The following is a 20,097-nucleotide window of genomic DNA, read 5'->3' as shown; positions in this document are numbered from 1 at the left end:
CCCCGGCAGCATTTTTGCAAGCGCACCGTTGCTGTGGCACCACCCAGAACGATTGTGATTGGTTGAAAGAAATACAAGCAGCCAGGGCGTTTTTTTCTCCAATCTTAAAGTGAGAGTCAGACCTTTCTTTTCTTGAGAAAGGTCTGATGAGCGAGACTACCATCAGCAGGACAGTTAATTAACGTTAGCAGACGGTGGCCACACCTAACACCTGACAGAGGTTGCACTGACTTACGTTACGATGCGTTCAGCTCTATTCAGTAAAAATGAGCTTTGGGTGAAGGTAAATTATATGATCAGTAAGCATCAGTATCTGTATTAGTGCAGAATTTCACAATGGTAGCATCCCAAGCTGAAATGCAACTAGCGTCAAGAAATGCAGCAGCCCCCTCACTAATGGTTCAATCTGTAAACCAATAATGACAATTACCAACATGAAGTGCCGTGCTCTCAACAAACACATTACAAACACTAACAAGAAGTAATGTTTGAATTGGAACATAAAACAGCAAACTTCAGCAGTTTGTTAGTACAATCTGGTGGGAAATGTGGGCCATTGCTACAATATCATTGTACATTCTCCTTCTTTGTGTTTTTTGTTTACTTCTTAATTATATTTCATTACCTATTTTGGGGGATGAATTTGTGGTTTGGAGTAAGTATGATTTCTTTATGGTGATAGAGATTAGCTGACATGCATCAAGGGTCCTCATCTAAAACTAGACCAGAGAAACTGGCATTACACTTACAATACCCTTACTCTGTGATTTTTGGTCTGTCAGGTGGGGGACCTGAAACAGTTAGTGGTAACGTGACATGAATGCATCACAAGCCTTATAGTAATCCACCAATCAATAACATTCCAACAAAAGCCGCCTGTGTTCAAAGGAAGGGCCTGTCTCCCTTTTCGGTCCATAGTCCAGCCAGTAGCAAGCAGCTGGTGCAGTGAGCAATGCCTCTTACAGCCAGTGACATTGACAACTGAGACACATGCATTTTGGGCAGTTTGTCTTTTTTATATACAGTAAAGTCCTAAACAGAAATGTCTGTCTTGACCAACTTTTTTTCACCCTTGATCACATGTTTGAGATGAGACAAGAAACAAGATGACACGTCATTGAAAATCGCTTAAAACTAGCACAATATTCCAATTAAAAGCAATGACTTGCTGATAAAAGCTGATCCCATGTTCTGTTTTCTCTTTCCTGCAGGTGCCTGAGGCACGAACACCTCTCAAGTCCCTGGAGGACATCAAGCTGATGTTCCAGCGCCTCAGCTTCTCTCCTTTCTCAGCCCTCTCCACCCTGTCTCCTCCCCTGATCAAAGGCAGCCCTCGCAGCTTCACCAGCAGGCTGTTTGCCCGGGGGAAGACCGGCTCCTTAACCTTCTCCACGCCCACTAACAGCACCACAGAGGGCTCAGAAGCAGGCCAGGAAAGCAACATGGAAAACTCCAACCTGAGGCGTAAAATGGAGTTACCTTCTGGAGTGGAAGGAGGAGATGCTGGACAGACAGAGGACAGGGAGACAATGGACGATATCAAGGATACAAAGGCAAACCCTGGCGGGTCCAGGCAGGATGTGGAGGACATTATAAGAGAAGTGGACAGTGAGAGCGACACTGACGACGAACTTCTGTACGAGGCGGAGAGTCCGGATGAGGCAGCTCTGGTCCATGCAGCCCAGGCGTACCGCTGCACCCTGAGGGGACGTTCTGCAGAGAGCCTGCTGGTGGATCTGCCAGGACTTGGCTCTCTCGCTGTCCAGCTCCTTCACATCCTGCCCTTTGACTCTAACAGGAAGAAGATGTCAGTGGTGGTCCGCCACCCACTCACAGGACAGGTGGTAGTTTATACCAAGGGTGCTGACTCTGCCATCATGGATCTGACTGAGACACCTAAAGGTACTTCACAGAAGGAATATGGACGAAAAAATACAAAGACACCTCTGAAGAATTTTGTCTTTGCCTGGCTGATCTAAAGCACTGTTTGTCTTTATTATTTTCATTCTGTCAGGCTCAGGTGCAGAGCAAGCTCAGGAAATCTACAGTCACATCAGAGAGCAAACCCAAAAACATTTGGACAGCTACGCCAGAGAAGGCCTCCGCACACTCTGCATCGCTAAAAAGGTAACGCTTCAGGAAGCTGAAATACAGTAGCTTTGTACATCACACATCTTTTACTATCATGAAGCCCTGTGGCTCCAAACACAAGTAAAGCTCATCGAAGCAATCGCACTTCAACTGTTTCATTTGAGTGTGAAACACTGACAAGTACAGGCTAAATCCCAACCCTTGCCCAGTGGTGTAGTGGTAGTTGATGAGGTGGGGGTACTGTTATGTAGATGGGTAGGTTACAGAGGAAGAAGTGGGTATGCTCTCCAATATATTCTAATAGCTTTTTGGCTGATAGGTGGGAAAACTGTAAACAGCCAGAAAAAGTACCTGCATATACCCTCCACTACACCTCTGCCTTTGCCCCTACCATTTACCCCTTCATTTTGTGCATTCATGCCTAGGGTTAGGGTGTCCCGATTCCTGTGTTCCTCAGTGACTGTGTGTTCTGTGTGTGGAGCAGGTTCTGGAGGAGGAGGAGTATGAGGTGTGGCTGAAGAGACAGCTGCTGGCAGAGAGCAGCATAGAGAACAGAGAAGAGCTGCTGTTGGAGTCAGCTGAGAGACTGGAGACCAACCTCACCCTGCTGGGTAGGACAGCTTCTCACTGCAGCTGACATCAGAGATGGGAACAGCAGTGCTCAAAGTGCTTTGTCTCTGTATATGTGTGTGTGTGTGTGTGTGTGTGTGTGTGTATGTGTGTGTGTGTGTGTGTGTGTGTGTGTGTTCGTTCAGGCACCACAGGGATTGTAGACAGACTGCAGGAGGAGGTCCCAGAGACCATTGAAGCTCTTCAGAAGGCTGGCATCAAAGTATGGATCCTCACAGGAGACAAAAAAGAGACGGCCATCAACATCGCCTATGCCTGCAAACTGCTTTGTCCAGATGATCAGCTGCTGACAGCCAACTGTGGAAGCAAGGTCAGTGACTGAGAGATTGTAGCACTGTTGTAGGGCCATTTGGAAGAGTTGAAATGTTTATCTTCATTGTATCTTATGTTGTTTTTTTCTTGCTTTGTCTTTTTACCTCTCGTCCTCTCAGGTTATTTATCCAGATCCCTGGCTAGTGTTTATTTGGTTTATTGTCATCCTCTGCAAATCACAAGATGCAATATATTTGTACCTTTCATACATATCAACATTTCTAAAGTGACATAGTGTATGAGCTGACTTTGTCATCCAGAGGTGGGGGGCATGGTGGATGGTGTGACATCTAGGCAAGACACTTCCCAAGCTGCAGACTACTCCTTCATGGCTGCATTTCCAGCTGTGAAGGAGGCACCAAAACCTCCCGTGGCTCTCTGCCAGTACTCTGCTATATCTTTACATAGCAAATAGTGGTTTGCTGCTATATCAGTGTTCTGAATGTTTTATACAGAAATGAAATTTATTGGTAGTATATTTTTGTATGTGAGCAGATGCATGTGTATTGTACTGACATGTTCTCGCTCCAAACTCGTCCAATATGGCAGCTTTGCTCTAAGCTTCAAACCAAGACAGTTCAGGTACTTCATTAGCGTTAGGTTTGGATGCACAGAGGTGGCGTGTCAATTTCCACTTCTTACATGCATAGGGTCTTTTCAAAATAACCTTCCATGCTGTCAGGAAGCCTAGGTTTCATCTACTTTAGATTTAGGCAACATAACTACTTGGTTAGGTTTAGAATGAAGATCATGGTGTGAGTTAAAACAAGTACCTTCAAAAAAAGGCACCCCTGAAAGCCATGGTGTGAGTCAAACACTGGTCAGGGGTCTGTAAAATAATGAGGACTCAACCTCCCGGGGCTATGTGTATCTATACCAAATGTATCGCAATTTACCCACAACTTTTCCAAAACACTTACCACAGCTATAGCTATCTTCAGGCCTAGCTGCTTTAAGGATAAAACTGTAAAAACAAACAAAAAACAAACGTATAATTGTGATAAATCAATGACTAAATGCACTGTAACTCTTACGGACAGTACTTATGGATCTTTTTCACTCATCAGGATGCGTGTGCAGCTATACTTGAGGAGCTCAAACTGGAAGTGCAGCGGGGTGAGAACAGTTTGACTGAACTGACTGCAGCAGGGAATCCTCATGGGGAATCCTCCTCCAGCAGTGTGGGAGGCTTCATCCTAGTTATAGATGGCCGGACGCTGGACTGGGCCCTGCAGGAGGAGCTGAAGAGCGACTTCCTGGAGCTGAGCTGTAGATGCAAGGCAGTCATCTGCTGCAGGTCCACTCCGCTGCAGAAGAGCCAGGTGGTCAGGCTGATCCGGGACCAGCTTGGCGTCATGACCCTGGCTGTGGGTAAGGACTCAGACCGCAGCAAAACTGCTGGGAAATTTTACATATGTCCCTTGTCAACAAGCCGTTATTTTAAGTGTATCTTTTTGTCCTTTATTTTTGTTATCATGTAATCTCATTTATGTCCTTAAAGTAACCTTGAGGTCTAAGCCTGAGTTGGATTACATAGAGCGAACAGTTATTGTTCACTTTATTATATTGACCTTCTAATAACTGAAGGACAAGAAAAGAAAAAAGACATGTATGGGGTGGACGATATGGATGAACTCCTTTATTATGTGATGTGCTTTGTACATACCGAAACATAGAGGACAATGACAAGTTGTTTTGTTCATTTAGGTGATGGAGCCAATGATGTGAGCATGATTCAGGTGGCTGATGTGGGCATCGGGATATCTGGTCAGGAGGGCATGCAGGTAATCACCATTAGATTTATCTTGACACCACACCTACCAATATTTAACACAGTCTCACAGAACTACGTGAAATGAAACACATACATGTAAAATATGAAAAGTGTTAGAATTATGTGCTGGCAACATGAAAACAATGCCAATGCAAAGTCTACTACAAACAGTCGCAGTTTGAAACACGTCATTAATGTGGTTAACGTTGGGTTAGGGTTAGGAAAATAACCAGAATTCATTGTCTTGTGATTGTATGCCTCTGCAAACCCTCCAAGTTGCACCCTCAGTATGCATCCATATCCATGATGCATCACACACATCTTCCCCCGGCAGCACAGAAGATCTATACAATCAGCTCAGTTTCAAGGAGGGCACCCAATGTGAGTGTCACCAATTTAGTATCTGAGCAAATGTCTCCCCTTCTGTTCCTGAGATATGACATTAATCGATGGCCATCATCATATCTGATTAGACATTTGTGTAAAACTTTACATAATTAATAAGGATTCTTGAGTTATGGTCAAAAACATGTTTTATGAGGTCTCCTCTTCTGTTCCTGAGTTATGAAGTTGAGTATTGGCCAGAAAAATGTTTTTGCAGAACTTTATGATGTCACATTGAAGTTGAACTTTGACCCTTTGGACATAAAGACACATAATTTTATCTGATTGGAAATTTATGTTAAATTTTCATAATTAGAGTATGAGTTCTTGAAGTATGGACAAAAACATGTTTTGTGAGGTCACAGTGACCTTGACCTTTGACTACCAAATTCTAACAAGTTCATTGTTAGTCCAGGTGGACATTTGTGCCAAATTTGAAATTCCCTCAAGGTATTCCTGAGATACCGCGTTCATAAGAATGCGAAAGACAGGGGTCACATTGACCTCATCATAAGATATCACATTCAGGAGAATGAGACAGATGATGTGACCTTTACCTTTGACCCATGGCCACCAGTATCTAATCAGTTCATCATTGAGTCCACGTGGTACATTTAAAGAAATTCCCTTAAGGCGTTTTTAAGATAAGGCATTCATGAAAGTGGGACTGACGGATGGATTGACAACCCGAAAACACACTGCCTTCAGCCATGGTTGTCACTGATGTGGAAGCATACAAACACTTGGTTAGGTATAGACAACAAAACATACTTAAGTTTAGGAAAAGATTGTGGCTTCAGTGAAAATAACTACATACGAAACACAAAAATATACTTACTTTGTAAATTCTTTACACGGGACATGAATAGCAGTCTCCTGGTAAGTCCATTTTTGTTTGACCCATCCACCACCCCTCCCACCTGTCCTACGCAGACTTTCTCACTGTTTATACCTAATTTGTGTGTCCACTGCAACAAAAGATCCTCTCTGACGTTGCATTGGCAGTGTTTATTTGTTGAAAGCACGCAATTTTAACACATTTTGTGCCCATCACCATGTAAGGGTTTGTGTCGATTTCACATATTTCTATGAGACCAGGCTGCAAAATAACATACATGCATACATGAAGGTTGTTTTTGTTAGGACACCTTATCTTATTCAGTCTCCACAGTGGAGACAGAACAAGAACTCATGCCTAGTTTGTAAGCTGCAAATTATGCAAAACTGACAGACAGTAAATAATATATTTGTCTTTTTATTATTATTTGTTCCGGTCCCAGGCTGTGATGTCCAGTGACTTTGCGATCTCCAGGTTTAAACACCTCAGTAGACTGCTGCTGGTCCATGGCCACTGGTGTTACTCTCGTCTTGCAAACATGATCCTCTACTTCATCTACAAGAATGTGGTAAGAGTTAACTGACTCTACTTATTGTCTGTATATTTAAAATGTTTATAAAGTGCTGAAGTAGCAGTCTCAGAGGTTTCACTCCTGGTTGATTTGGCAACGCCTGTTGTTACTAATGGTAACAGCAAATGTAGTTTAATACTGCAGGTCTCAGAGTTCTGGGAGCAACAATAAAAAGTATTGTCACCTTAATAAGAAGCCAAGCCAGAATTGCGTCCTCTCTACTCTGGTGTTTTGGAAGAGCTTTGAAAACACTGCTGATCTCATTTTGGTTTGAAAACTCTGCGGTTACGTTTTAGTCCGGACAAACAGAAAACGATGACACCCCAGATAGCTTCTCAGTTGGGTCTTATTACTCATAGTTTGTCAAGTCAAAACATTATAGCTAGGTCGTCATACCTTTTATGATTTTATCCTTTTCGTGTGGGTACTCCTTTTGCAATTGACAATGCTCCCGGCTGGTGCCACTCTAAGATGTTGCCATATTTGCTTTGCAAGACTTCTAATCTGTTCTCCATCTCCTTGATCACCTTCTACTCAAGAATACTTTCAGTAAAAGTTGTCAGACCATTTGCTCTTTTTTTCCGCCATTTCCGTAATATTATGTGTAACTAAGCAACCAACCACAGAGCAGATAACCTACTTCCTGTTTACATGGGCCCACACATGCCCAGTATACGTGAATGGTCATGTGATATGTGTTTTTAGGCAAGATATGGATGAAGACTATCTGTCAACAAATGCTGAAAATGACTGTTGTCTTGTTTTGTAGACACATTTTTTGATAAACAGTAGCAGCAAATAAGAAGTGCTCAATGCACATAATAAAAGTCAACATCGGTTTTGCCAGTTAAATGTTTTTAATGTGAAGCTGCAGCAGTAGGAAATGTTCCATTTCCATCAGTATTAACTACTTTAGGTTTAAGACAGTCACCTTAGGTCTCCAGTACAGAAAAGCACAAGAAATATTCATCTTAAGCAAATCTTTATGACAAATTTAGCAACTAGCTCCTCTGTAGTCCCTGCAATTAAGAAAAACAAACAGAAAACAACCAGTCCAGATGTTAGGAGAATCCTCACTGCTGTCTGTGTGTCTGTCTGTGTCTACAGATGTATGTGAATCTGCTGTTCTGGTATCAGTTCTTCTGTGGTTTCTCTGGGAGCGTCATGACCAACGCCTGGGTGCTCATCCTCTTCAACCTGCTCTTCACCTCTGTTCCTCCTCTCATCTATGGCGTCCTGGACCAGGACACGCCAGTAGACACTCTGATGGAGCTGCCTGAGCTCTACCAGGCTTCCCAGAGCTCTAAGGTGACTGCACACACACACACACACACACACAGAGCATAGAGTCAGTGATACTAAAGTCTGACTGCTGTCACGCGTGTTGACGCTGTGTTTAGGAGGACTAACAAGTGAATCCTGTGTCTCTGCAGGTCTATGCTCCCTACATCTTCTGGATCACAATCCTGGATGCATTCTACCAAAGCCTCGTCTGCTTCTTCGTGCCTTACTTTGTGAGTACGCAGATCCTTCTGTTCTGTCAAATAGCTCCCTATTATAACCCTCCCACTGACAGTCAGTAATAAACCCTGCTTAAACAGTCCTGGTCTCGTTTTGTGATGTTTTTCTCAGGCATTCGCAGGATCCAGCATCAGTGAGCTGTCCTTTGGCTCGCCGATCAATGCCTCAGCTCTCCTCATCATCCTGCTGCACCAGGTCATCGAGAGTCACACTCTGGTCAGACACACTGCCATAATAAAATCTGTTAAATTTTTCTCCATATTTTTGCCACTGGAATAATTAACTATGTGGCCTGTGTTATGCCAAAGAATTGAAGTTCGTTGTGTGCAAAAATGTGATCAGAGTCCAGAGAATAACTGACATTAAAGGAATACTTCACCCCCATGTGATGATGTGTATATCAGTTACTCACCCCAAGTTACATTGAATTTGTTAAGAAATTTCTATTTCTCCCATGTTTCCACGGTGAACGAAGAATCCAAAAAAATCTTGATGAATTGAAATCACTGGGGTCCATGTTTAACAACAGCAAAACTATATCAAAACATCTATTAACAAACTCTCACACAGCTCATCTAGTATAATCCAAGTCTCATTTATCCAGTCATATGCTCAGTACTTCCAAAAAAGACAGTTCTTCCTGACGGAGAACTGAACTTATGTACGCCCTCTTCAAAGTCAGACTCCATTGACAGTAGTGGTAATTTTACCTCACTGAACACAGGAGCTGCTGCTCCACCGCTGCCTCAAGTATTTGTTTTCTTTGTTTTAATTTATGACTTTGGTATCTTAAAGGGTTAGTTTGGATTCACGTAAGTCCATAACAATGCAAACAAACTACAGATAGACGCAGCAGTAGAGCAGCAGCTCCTGTATTCAGTGAGGTAAAATTACTGTTTTTGTCAATGGAGTCTGGCTTTTAAGGGGGCACAGTTTAGTTTAACTTCCAGTTCAGTTTTAAATAAGAAGGTTTTAGTGAAAATCCATGTGTTTGGAAAAACTGAGCAAATGACTGGATAAATGAGACTTGTATTATACTGCATGAGTTGTGTGAGAGTTTGTAAACAGATGTTTTGATATAGTTTTGCTGTTGACTTCAATTCATCAAGAATTTTCCCCATTTTTGGATTCTTCATTCACTGTGGAGGCATGTGAGAAAAACAAAGTTTTCTTCATGTAAGGTGAGTAACTGATGGCCACAAATGGTCATTTGGGGGGTGAAGTATTCCTTTCAGACTGTGTCTCCAGGTATGTTATGGAGTCTCTAAACCTCTGTGTTGTTTTGCAGACGTGGATTCATATGCTGGTGTTGGTGCTTAGTGGTGTTGCCTACTTTGGCTTCGTGCTGCTCTTCAGTGTGTTCTGTGTGACCTGCAGCCCCCCCACCAACCCTTTGGGGGTGGAAACACTCGAGATGTCCCAGCCTCTTTTCTACATCGTGTGTGCTCTCACTACAGTGATGGCTCTGTTACCCAGGTACACAAAATAAGATTTGTCACCCGCCATCACAAGGAACTCTGTCTTCACTGAAACTGCAAAAAGATCGCTAGTGGCTAGAAATATATACTTTTCTTTAACTGCATTGCATTAACTTTACAAATTTCAGCTTTTATTCCAAGTGCAATCCACAATAATACATAAAAGCTTTTTTACTTCTGGTGCCAAATTCTCAGTCAAGTGAAAATATCCAGTGTAAGAAACCAAGTAGTTTTCTGTGGGTTGTTGAACGTGCCACTCTCCCTGAGGTCATCATTTCCTGATCCATCACACTGTCTTCCTGTGTGTTCTCCTCTGCAGGCTGTTGTTTCAAGCTCTGTACAACTCCTTACACCCCTCTGCTGTTCTGAAGTCGGCTCACATGGACAAAGCAGATTCAGAGAAGTACCGCAAGAGAATGCAGCGCTGGAACCTGAGCCAGTCTAGAGTCAACAGGCTGCCTGTGTGTGCTGACAACCCCGGCCTGGAGCCCAGCACAGCCTCAGTGGTGTCCTGACCTTCCTCTACACACACACACACACACACACACACACACACACACACACACACACACATACATAGGCAAAGTGCTGCATAGCCCTGGAGCAGTCAGACTCGTGACGTGGCCAGGGAAACAATGGCCTGACAGTTCTAAGACTGTTGATGTTGACATGCTGGATTCAAATCGGTGGTGCTGGAAAAGGCCATGTATGGATGTTGCACTACTCCACTGCTCTGCTGAAAGACTGCTCATTTTGCTACATATCATCAGCCAAAGAGACTGATTCACTGTAAGCAAAAGCATGTTTTGATACGGCATGTTCTTCTCACTGAGTGAATCAGAATGATGAGTATCTGTTTAATATCTCATCAAACTTTTACAGGAACAGAAGCTGTGAAACATGACCATCATGTCAAATATGCAGAGACATTAATATTTCTAGGAGCTGTATGCATCATTCAAACACCAGGAAATCATCAGCTTATTAATCCGCTGACATCCATCATGAAGGAATGACAGCAGTCTCTACTGGTCATCAGTGTGCACTACAGTTAACACTGGACTGATAGGCTGCATTCACACTGCAGGGCAAAGAGACCAAATTAGATTTTATTTCCTAGGGTTTGTTGTTTGTTTTATATTCATCATGATATTGTAGTGCTCACTACATGCATGTTAGATGAAACTGGTCAAACCGCAGTTTCGTTGGTTAACTTTCAGAGGAGCACACAGTTGTAATGTGAGTTATGCATCACAGCTGTAACAAATGATTTATGTGTATTTATTTATTTTTTGAAAGGCAGCAGAGCCAGAAACACAGCTGACATGTTGAAGTGATATTGCAACTGCAAAATGACCATTTGTATATCAGTTACTCACTGTGTGTGTAACATTGGATTTGTGAAGAAAGCTTTGTTTTTCTTGCATGCCTCCATGGATAAAACCAAAAAAGGCAAACATTCTTCATGAATTAAGTAAACCGGGTCTGCATTTAACAACAGCAAAGCCATATCAAAACATCTGTTTCCAAACTCTCCCAAAACTCATACAGTATAATGCAAGTCTGCTTCATCCCGCTATATGGTTAGTACTTTTCAAACACATCCTGAACTGATAGTAAAACTTATGTATGCTCTCTTCAGTGCCATACTCCATTAACAAAAACAGTAATTTTACCATGCTGAACATGAGAACTGTGTCTACAACTGCCTCAATCAGTTAGTTTATGTTACTGTGTGACTTTGGTGAATACAAACTAATCATTAAAGACACCAAAGTCACACAGTGACAAAAAACAAAGTGACTGACTGAGGCAGCGGTAGAGCAGCAGCTCCTGTGTTCAGCGAGGTAAAATTACTGTTTTTGTTAGTGGAGTCTGGCTTTGAAGGGAGCATAGGTAAGTTTCCCTTGTAGTTCAGTTTTAAATAGGAATTTTGTGTTTGGGAAGTACTGAGTGGATATATGACTGGATAAATGAGACTTGGATTATACTGCACGAGTTATGCAGGAGTTTGTAACGAGCTGTTTTGGTGTAGTTTTGCTGTTGTTAAATGCAGTTTACTTCAATTCATGAAGAACGCTTGTCTTTTTTTGATTCTCCATTCACAGTGGAGGCATGCCAGAAAAAAGGTTTTCTTCAAAAATTCAACAAAACAGGGTGAGTAATTGAAGTACACATGCTCATTTTGGAGGTGAAGTATTCCTTTAACAAACAACTACTTACACAACAAGGATTCACAGAGCAGCATTAGCATCCCATTAGAGTGGTGTTTGTGTCCACCTGATGAATGTAAGTCTAATCTTCAGTCTTATTGTCGCTCTGGTTTGGTCCTCACCAAATGGTTGATCCATGAGCAGAAACAGGTTACTACTGCATCTACTGTGTTAACATCAAACATGCTGCTTTACTCAACTGAAAGAAACATTGCAGTGTGGATGAAGCCCAACAAATTGTGTTTATTTATTTGCAGTTCTCGTGTTGCTGTATTCAGATTCCCTTCAGTAAGTTTCTATCTAAACATGGAGGACATGACGGTTCTACATCATGGGATAGAGACTTTGCACCAGCTGCACCAACAAGGATTAAACATAGATCACGTTCAATCAAGATGTAAAGGTGATTGTTTTTTGTAGTATTCATATTTTAATCCATGACTAAATCAAATCAAATTAAAGATTGGTTTCTTCTTTTCTTTGCTATGTTTTAAATTTCACGAGGCTGCAACAAATGCATCAAATGCACAGTGATTGATGATTTAAGAGGAAGGCTCAGTGATGCTGTGTTTGCACATCATACCTCTGTGACTACAAATCATGTTTACTTTATATTTTCACACACTGTTTTCAAATGTATCCTGTACAGTTTTACATTGTTGGAGTTATTGGTGCTATTGTTAATGGGTTTCCATTTAATCCTGTAAAGTATAAAAATCAGTTGGAGTTGTGCAGTCCGTCACAGTGAAGATTAGCTTACATTACCCTAACATAGTAATGCAGTTTAAGCACTGATTAATTTGAAAATCATTACTGATTGTGCAACAATGAATTGAGACTTGATGTGGACTGTGATGGATTGCAGCACAGAAACATCTGCCAGTTGATGTTTATGTTGTATAAAAAGGAGTGGGAACTGATGGATGCTTGGGGAAAAAATCAGAATGATTAAGACTGACTTGGACTAATGCAGAACCACTGGTATGACTCTCAAGTGTCAGTTTGGTGTTTAATGGCAACGCCTAGCATGGTAGGTCCACTGCCATCATTGTGTGTGAGAGAGTCTGTAAAGAAGAGGAAATTGTGAAGCACTTTATCTGCTGTAGTGGAAAAGGCACGCTGACTTTATTATCTTTATCGCCTTAAACTAGGGCTCTGCTGAATATCTTGTTTTTGCCTCCGCACTGGCAACAGCTGCAGCCGAAGGCTTCATGTTTTTGGGTTGTCTGTCTGTCCTAACATACATCTGTCCATCCATCCTCGGGGGAATTTCTTCAGCTTTGGCACAAATGTCCTCTTGGTATGTACAGCAGGCGTCCCACATGTGAAGGCAGTGCTCTTGCGCAGCGGCTGCAGATTCAATTCCAGCCTGTAGTCCATTGCTGCATGACCCTTCACTTTTGGTGGTCAAAAGTCAAGGTCACTGTGACCTTGCACTCATCTCATTCTTATGAACGCAATATCTTAAGAACACCTGTAGAGAATTTTTCAAAATTTGGCACAAACACCCACTTCAGGGATGAATTCACTGAATTCAATATGGCTTCACACAACATGTTTATGGCCATAATGCAGGAACTCATACTAATTAAGACAAAATTTCACAGTGTCAAAGGTCAACATCACTGTGACATCACAATGTTCTGCAAAAACACTTAGCTGGCAATTTCTCAGTGTCACATCTCAGGAACTGAGGGGGGGACATCTGGTCAGATTGGTGACACTAATCTTGGGTGCCCACCTTGAAAACTGTGCTGAATTCTAGTTTTACATTCAAAGCTTCTATTGAGGTTCTTGAAAGATGCTTCAAATGTCTGTCGTCACATTTTATAACGTCTTCATCATTCAAAAAATTCTCAAAGAAAAACCCCCAGTTTGAAAAAAGTAATTAATCCCGTCAAATAAGTTTGTCCTTTTTTTTTTTTATCAAATCAAATGTCTTTAATGAATGACTGTAATTTATTGTGCTGTTAGGCTGCACTGTTAATACAGGTGTGTCCCTCCCTTTGTGTGTGAGTGTTTTGACTGCAGTGAAAGCGTTGTTTTCAAAAGGCTGAACCACAACAAATGTGGATTGAAGCAAAATGTTTTTTTCGATAAAAACATCAGTGAATTTTGGAAATTGCTATATCTGTCCCTTTTCAGTACATTTTGACTTTTGGACCTGGACAACACTCTGTAGAATTAGATTCCAGTGGTGGCTGTGTAGGATTGTTTCTGACTCATGATCCAAACATTTCCAATAATTTCATCTAGTTCAATACTTGATAATAATATTAGTGGTGCCTAATCTTCATCTGCAACTGTGTAGAATTACCAGGTTTAGACAGATGAATAGAAATGCAAAGAAACCCTGAAAAAACATTTGCATGTCAACATTCTAAATAAAGCTTCGAACTGTTTAGTACAGCCCTACCTGTACCACATCTGTCCCTGGACGCTACTGTTTAGACAACAAATACATGTTTATGTTCATGATTCAAGTCAAGTCCTTTTTAATTATGTAGCCCAATATCACACATTTGCTTCAGAGGGCCTTAAAATCGGTACAGGAAACCGCACCCTCTGTACTTACACCCTCTTGGTAATAATAGACAGCCCTGTGAGATAAGAGAAGTTTGATGTGGATTTGAATGAAATGCTGTAAAGACTCATTTTGATGTAAATACCATAATAACAAAAATCACCCTCCCTAACGATATCAAGAAGGAACTCAGTGTGATGTAGTGGTTGTTGGTGCAGCCCATCATATGAACACTGTTTTTGCCAGTCAGGTTTAAAGTGAAGTGACCTTACTGCTTCTATGCACGTCTGCACGTTGGTAGCAGTAAAGCAGGTGATAGCACGAAGCCTTACATTTGATGCAATACTTTCACATGTCAGACTTTCTTAAAAAGCCTTAAGACCAAAGTGCAGTTACTGATGAGTTTTTGTATATTGTGTAATAAGTCTGTTGTTTTTTTGAATGTATGATACAAACTTCCAATGACTGTCTGTACTGTTTGAGACGATGCAATAAACAGATAGTTGTTCAGATCTTGCATAGTCTGTGCAGTGTTCACTGAAATGACCTAAGATCTGTAAATACAGATCTCTTACAGCCAGCCATCATAGCTAGCTGTAAGAAACACATTTACAGAAATGACCTTCATGTTGAGAAATAAAATGTACAAAAACTTGAAAAGAGTCTGCTGGAGTATTTACCACATTGGACAATACAGACAGCACCCATCACAACTCCCTTCGATTATTAATTGTAAATTGTATGATACATTTATGAAATTTGTTCAAAACTGGTTTTTACATACATAACGTGCTTCCTTCTGCAGTACCTTAGCATGCTGAGCTCTCTACAGGACTGTCTATCTTCCTATCTTACTATATAATGACGAAAACTCGGTGTGTGTGTGTCTGTTCCACGTTTTTCTCCTCACTGACTTGATCAATCCATGTGAAATTTGGCACAGTGGTAGAGGGTCATGGGAGGATGCCAATGAAGCAATATTACATCAATTGGCCAAAGGGGGGCGCTATAGCAACCCATTGAAATGTCAAACTTTGAATGGGCATATCTCACGCCCGTATGTCGTAGAGACATGAAACTTTGCACAGAGATGCCTCTCCTCATGAGGAACACATTTGCCTCAAGAACCCATAACTTCCGCTTATATAGTTTTTCCACCATTTTGAATTTTTTGAAAAACACTTCAAATGGATCTCTTCCTAGGAAGTTTGAGCGATCTGCATGAAACTGGGTGAACATAATCTAGGGACCAATATCTAAAGTTCCCTCTTGGCAAAAGTTGGAAAACTTACTAAAACTGAGCTTCTATAAGACAATGAATATTGCGGAGGGTGTGGCTCATCACATAAAGGTGTATAACATCTCAAGGGTTTCACCCATCACCACGCAACTTTGTAGGCATATGACCACACATAATCTTAGGGGACCCCTCCATTATTGACCCCATCAAACAAAATGGGGGCGCTAGAGAGCTCATTTCTTATCTAGGCCTAACTGCCATATGGATTTTTACTAAACTTGGTAGATATGTAGAACAGGACGCCTCAAGGTGACTGGAGAAATTTAACTCTAATTGGCAACTGGGTGGCGCTATAACAACAGAAAAATGCTTCAAAATGGCTAAAATGCGACCGATCGCTGTGGCTCCCCCTGTGGACCAGTGTTGGTGGTGTTTTCTAATTTTTGGTATGACTAAGTCATGGTATGGTATGCTGTACTCAATGGGTATGGACTAGTATGATTTTAAAAACTGGATGTCGAAAATTTTCTGCAGCTCGATTCTTGTCATTTGGTCACAGCATATCACAAAATAAATACTGCCATCTAGTGGTTACCTGTCACAACACATAAAGCCTGTTGCAAGAAATCTTGGTGTCATGTTACATAGTATTTTATGTTTTGAACAACATAACACTAAGCTTGACCAATCATGTTTTTATTACCATATAAATACTGCTAAAACAAGATGTGTTTTAACTTTTAGAGATACAGAAACTGTTGTAATACTTTTATCTCTCCACTCCTTGATTAGTGCAACAGCCTCCATTCCTGTGTTAATCAAAAAACCTTGCAATGACTACAGATTGTACAGAACTCAGCCACAAGACTTTAAACCAGAAGCAAGAACTACTATCACATCACACCAGTTTTAGCCTCTTTACATTGGCTTGGACAGACACACTGAGCAAGTGGGGGTTCAGTGCCTTGCTCAAGGGCACCTTGGCAGTGCACAGGAAATTAACCGGCACCTCTTCAGATGAGGTATGGGGACTTGAAATGGCAACCAAGTCCCCATACCTCATCTGAAGAGGTTTGGTTGCCATTTCAAGTCCCCATACCTCTTCAGTTGAGGTATGGGGACTTGAAATGGCAACCCTTTGGTTCCTATGGACTGAGCTACTGCTGCCCTATTATTAAAAATAAAAATACTCATTATGCAGAATGGTCCTTTTCAGAATCATATTATATTACTGGACTATAATTATTGACTCATTCATATGTACACCATTTAAATGCTGCAGCTGGTAAACGTGGAGCTCATTTTAATTGCTCTTTATATGGCTGGCTGACATAACCTATGATAAAATTATGTTTCTTTTAAGTAGTAACTAATAACTAAAGCTTTAAAGATAAATAAACTGGAGGATATTTTCCTCTACAATGAAGTGGAGTGTATGCATACAGCAGCATAAAATGGAAATTACAGTTACCTCAAACTGTACTTAATTAAAAGTAGCCTACAGGAGTAAATGCACTTATTTACATTCCACCCCTGCACAGCAGCATTACTAACAGAGACTCAGTAAAGCCTGTTTCCTCTTAAGGCGTGTCTGACTAAAAGTGACAGCTTTCACTTCAGTCTGCGCTTTCAGAGGACTTCCTCACTGCCACACTGAATCCTGGTGGAGAGATGAGTTTCTACAGTGATGCATCCACCGAGGACATGAGCGACGAGTTGGAGTCTCTGGGGTAAGACCGTCTGGGAAGTTTAATGTTGATGGAACTTAAAGCTTTCTACTGTCCTCTTTACCTGTTAGAGAACGACACGCTGCCAGAAGGAGACGAGGCACGAGCCTCAATTATCAAACTGAGCCAGAGTCCGTATAAAAACGCAATTTAAAGTGTTATCTGTTCACTCTGTAGCAGATGTAGGCTAAGTCACTAAACAGTAGGCTGTTTGGACGGAATGTGACTCCCTGCCATCACCCTGACAGATTCTTACCACTTCTCGATTTTTTTTTTCCTACGGCGCGCGACTACTTTGCATAGATTAGTAGCCTTTTAAAATCATTGTACTGTTTGCATTTTGTATGGTCTATATAGAGGACTATAAACATATCATTTACTAGAGAAAACAAAACAAAACAGGAAATTGTTTTAACTTATGTCAAGTAATTATCTGTCACAGTAACGTTTTCATAACACAGAAGTTCCTGGTCAGAAAGAATGTTGAACTGGTTCAGTGTGCAGCTGTTACACTTCTGAAACATGATTTGCAAATGGGAAGGTAAAGTAGAATCAAACTAATGTTTGCTGTACACCCAGTGACAGCTTAATCATGTACTCGTGTGAAATCTATTGTGATCTAATACAACAGCTCAGCTGAGAAGTGTAAGAGGGAGGATTAGGGTCATGTTAAAAAAGACAAAAACAATAACTTAGATTTCCAGAATAAAGTCATTAATCTAGGAGGAAAAAAGTCAAAATATTACGATAATAAAGTCATAAATCTACGAAAATAGTCATAATGTAACAAGAATAGAGTCATATATTTACAAAAACAAAAAGTCGAAATATTACAAAACTAGACTTGTTATTTTAGATGAAGAAAAGTCACCCAGTCTTCGGGTGGTAACATATTACTTGACATTGTAAATCTAATAGTATGACTTGAAATCTTGTTGGTAATGCATTATATTACTAGGCAAGGCTTAGATTTACAACTTTATTCTTGTATAATTAGAACTTTATTCTCGTAATATTATGCCTTTTTTGTCATAGTTTATGACTTTATTCTCATAGATTTACAACTTTATTCTTGTGTATTTAGGACTTTATTCTCGTAATATTATGCCTTTTTTGTCATAGTTTATGACTTTATTCTCACAGATTTACAACTTTATTCTTGTATATTTAGGACTTTATTCTCGTAGAATACAACTTTATTCTTGTGTATTTAGGACTTTATTCTTGTAGATTATGACTTTATTCTCATAATATAATATAATGGCAAAATATAATGATAACTCGACTACAGAAGAGACTTCACGATCACTAAAATTAGGTGGGGCCAGCTGTTAGGAAATATGGGCAGGGGGGTCCTGAAATCATCATCCAGTTAATCATATTTCCACATGTATTTTTATTTTTTATTTATTGCCAAAAATGCCCTCCTGTGAAGGAGTAGAGAAAGTTTAAATCAAGCTGAAGAAATGACTAGAAGGCATTAAATCCTAAGATCAAATCTTGACTGAAAGATGCTACTTTTATCAGACATCTGTCAAATTGTGTGCAGAAGTGAAATAGTGTAAAGCAGGTATGTCCAAAGTCTGGCCCGGGGGCCAATTGTGGCCCACAGACCAATTTTAATTGGCCCTCGGCTTGACTTTCAAAATATACCATATGTGGCCCTTTACACAGTAATGGTTAATCAAGCAAGATCACTTCGCATTTTTACCCCTCAACTCACAATGACAGGACTATCACACACTACATTGTAGACAGGCATCAAGTAGTAATAGTTCATTAAAAGATAAAAATGGTTGCATTTATCATACTTTGATGCGAGAATCAGTTGGCCCCCAGGTGTTTTCACGTTGTTTTATCTGGCCCCCATTCAAAAAATTTTGGACACCCCTGGTGTAAGCAGTATATAGCTGTCAGCTCTCGGTTTTCCAGTCATACCCAATTTATGTAATTGCAAGACTGTTTATAAACTTCAGTATGCAGAAATAATTTTGAAAAACAACAATGCTCCCTTTTCCCTTGCCAAAATTTAGCATAAGTTTGGAGCGTTATTTGGCCCCCTTCCCGATAAGATAACATAAAGTGGTTGGTACCAATGGATGCCCTAGGTCCTGTAGTTTAATATGACACCAGTCTTCACTGGGTCTTCAATGAGTCTGCCTCACCCCTCACCTACCCTGACTTTTCTTTTAGCAGTCTCTGATTTTTGGTGAGGCATTCTGATTTAGCTAATCGGGCAGAGGTCCGCCTCACATGTTTACATTAGCAGCGCTTATGAGTTCTGCTCATCATGCATCTGACCCCTGCTGTCAGATGGACTGTACCATTTCACAATACCTGCAGGGGATGGGAGATCAGAAGGCATGTTGAGATGTGGGTTTTAATGATACAAATGCATTTATTTGTCATGTAAACAGGGCTGCCCCTGACCAAATTGGGGCCCTAAGCGAAATTTTATTTGGAGGCCCCCATCCCAAATGTATCATAGGTACAAAATGACCATACAACAACTTGCCATTTAACTTGACAACCTTTACTGGCAATAACAAATATACTGTAGATACAGTAGTTTGGCTGTATGAGTCAAATAAAATAAAAAATTCAACCTGAAATAAATAAATAAATATTAAATAAAAATAACTTCAAACTGAAATAAATAAATAAACAAATCTGAGTCACAAATAGCCATCAATTACTCATCAAAAGAAAGTAACTTCCACCACCTCAATCCCCCACCCTTGATTAAACACTGAAAATAAAATAAAAGAAGGAGACAGGTTTTTCCTATTTAATC

At 40.7% G+C, this 20,097-nt stretch overlaps 2 protein-coding genes across 3 annotated transcripts in view; both read left to right on the top strand.

Moving 5' to 3' along the window:
• Positions 1-14,848, top strand: part of atp10d (ATPase phospholipid transporting 10D) — a 42,690-nt gene extending 27,842 nt beyond the window's left edge. For both annotated transcript variants that reach the window (XM_049596235.1, XM_049596236.1), the window contains 12 exons: positions 1,212-1,902; positions 2,015-2,127; positions 2,576-2,702; positions 2,847-3,031; positions 4,101-4,404; positions 4,741-4,817; positions 6,472-6,597; positions 7,708-7,908; positions 8,034-8,114; positions 8,233-8,337; positions 9,410-9,597; positions 9,919-14,848. In XM_049596235.1, coding sequence (XP_049452192.1) covers positions 1,212-1,902; positions 2,015-2,127; positions 2,576-2,702; positions 2,847-3,031; positions 4,101-4,404; positions 4,741-4,817; positions 6,472-6,597; positions 7,708-7,908; positions 8,034-8,114; positions 8,233-8,337; positions 9,410-9,597; positions 9,919-10,114 — 2,394 coding nt within the window. In that variant the 3' untranslated portion in view covers positions 10,115-14,848. The remainder of the gene's footprint in view (positions 1-1,211; positions 1,903-2,014; positions 2,128-2,575; positions 2,703-2,846; positions 3,032-4,100; positions 4,405-4,740; positions 4,818-6,471; positions 6,598-7,707; positions 7,909-8,033; positions 8,115-8,232; positions 8,338-9,409; positions 9,598-9,918) is intronic.
• Positions 14,849-17,153: 2,305 nt separating this feature from the next.
• dapp1 (dual adaptor of phosphotyrosine and 3-phosphoinositides) overlaps positions 17,154-20,097 on the top strand; it is a 30,580-nt gene continuing 27,636 nt past the window's right edge. The window contains exon 1 of the mRNA XM_049596329.1: positions 17,154-17,306. Coding sequence (XP_049452286.1) covers positions 17,248-17,306 — 59 coding nt within the window. The 5' untranslated portion in view covers positions 17,154-17,247. The remainder of the gene's footprint in view (positions 17,307-20,097) is intronic.

This window comes from Epinephelus fuscoguttatus, linkage group LG14, assembly GCF_011397635.1.
Source record: "Epinephelus fuscoguttatus linkage group LG14, E.fuscoguttatus.final_Chr_v1".
Classification (NCBI taxonomy): domain Eukaryota; kingdom Metazoa; phylum Chordata; class Actinopteri; order Perciformes; family Serranidae; genus Epinephelus; species Epinephelus fuscoguttatus.
This window is presented reverse-complemented; position numbering and strand designations above follow the sequence as displayed.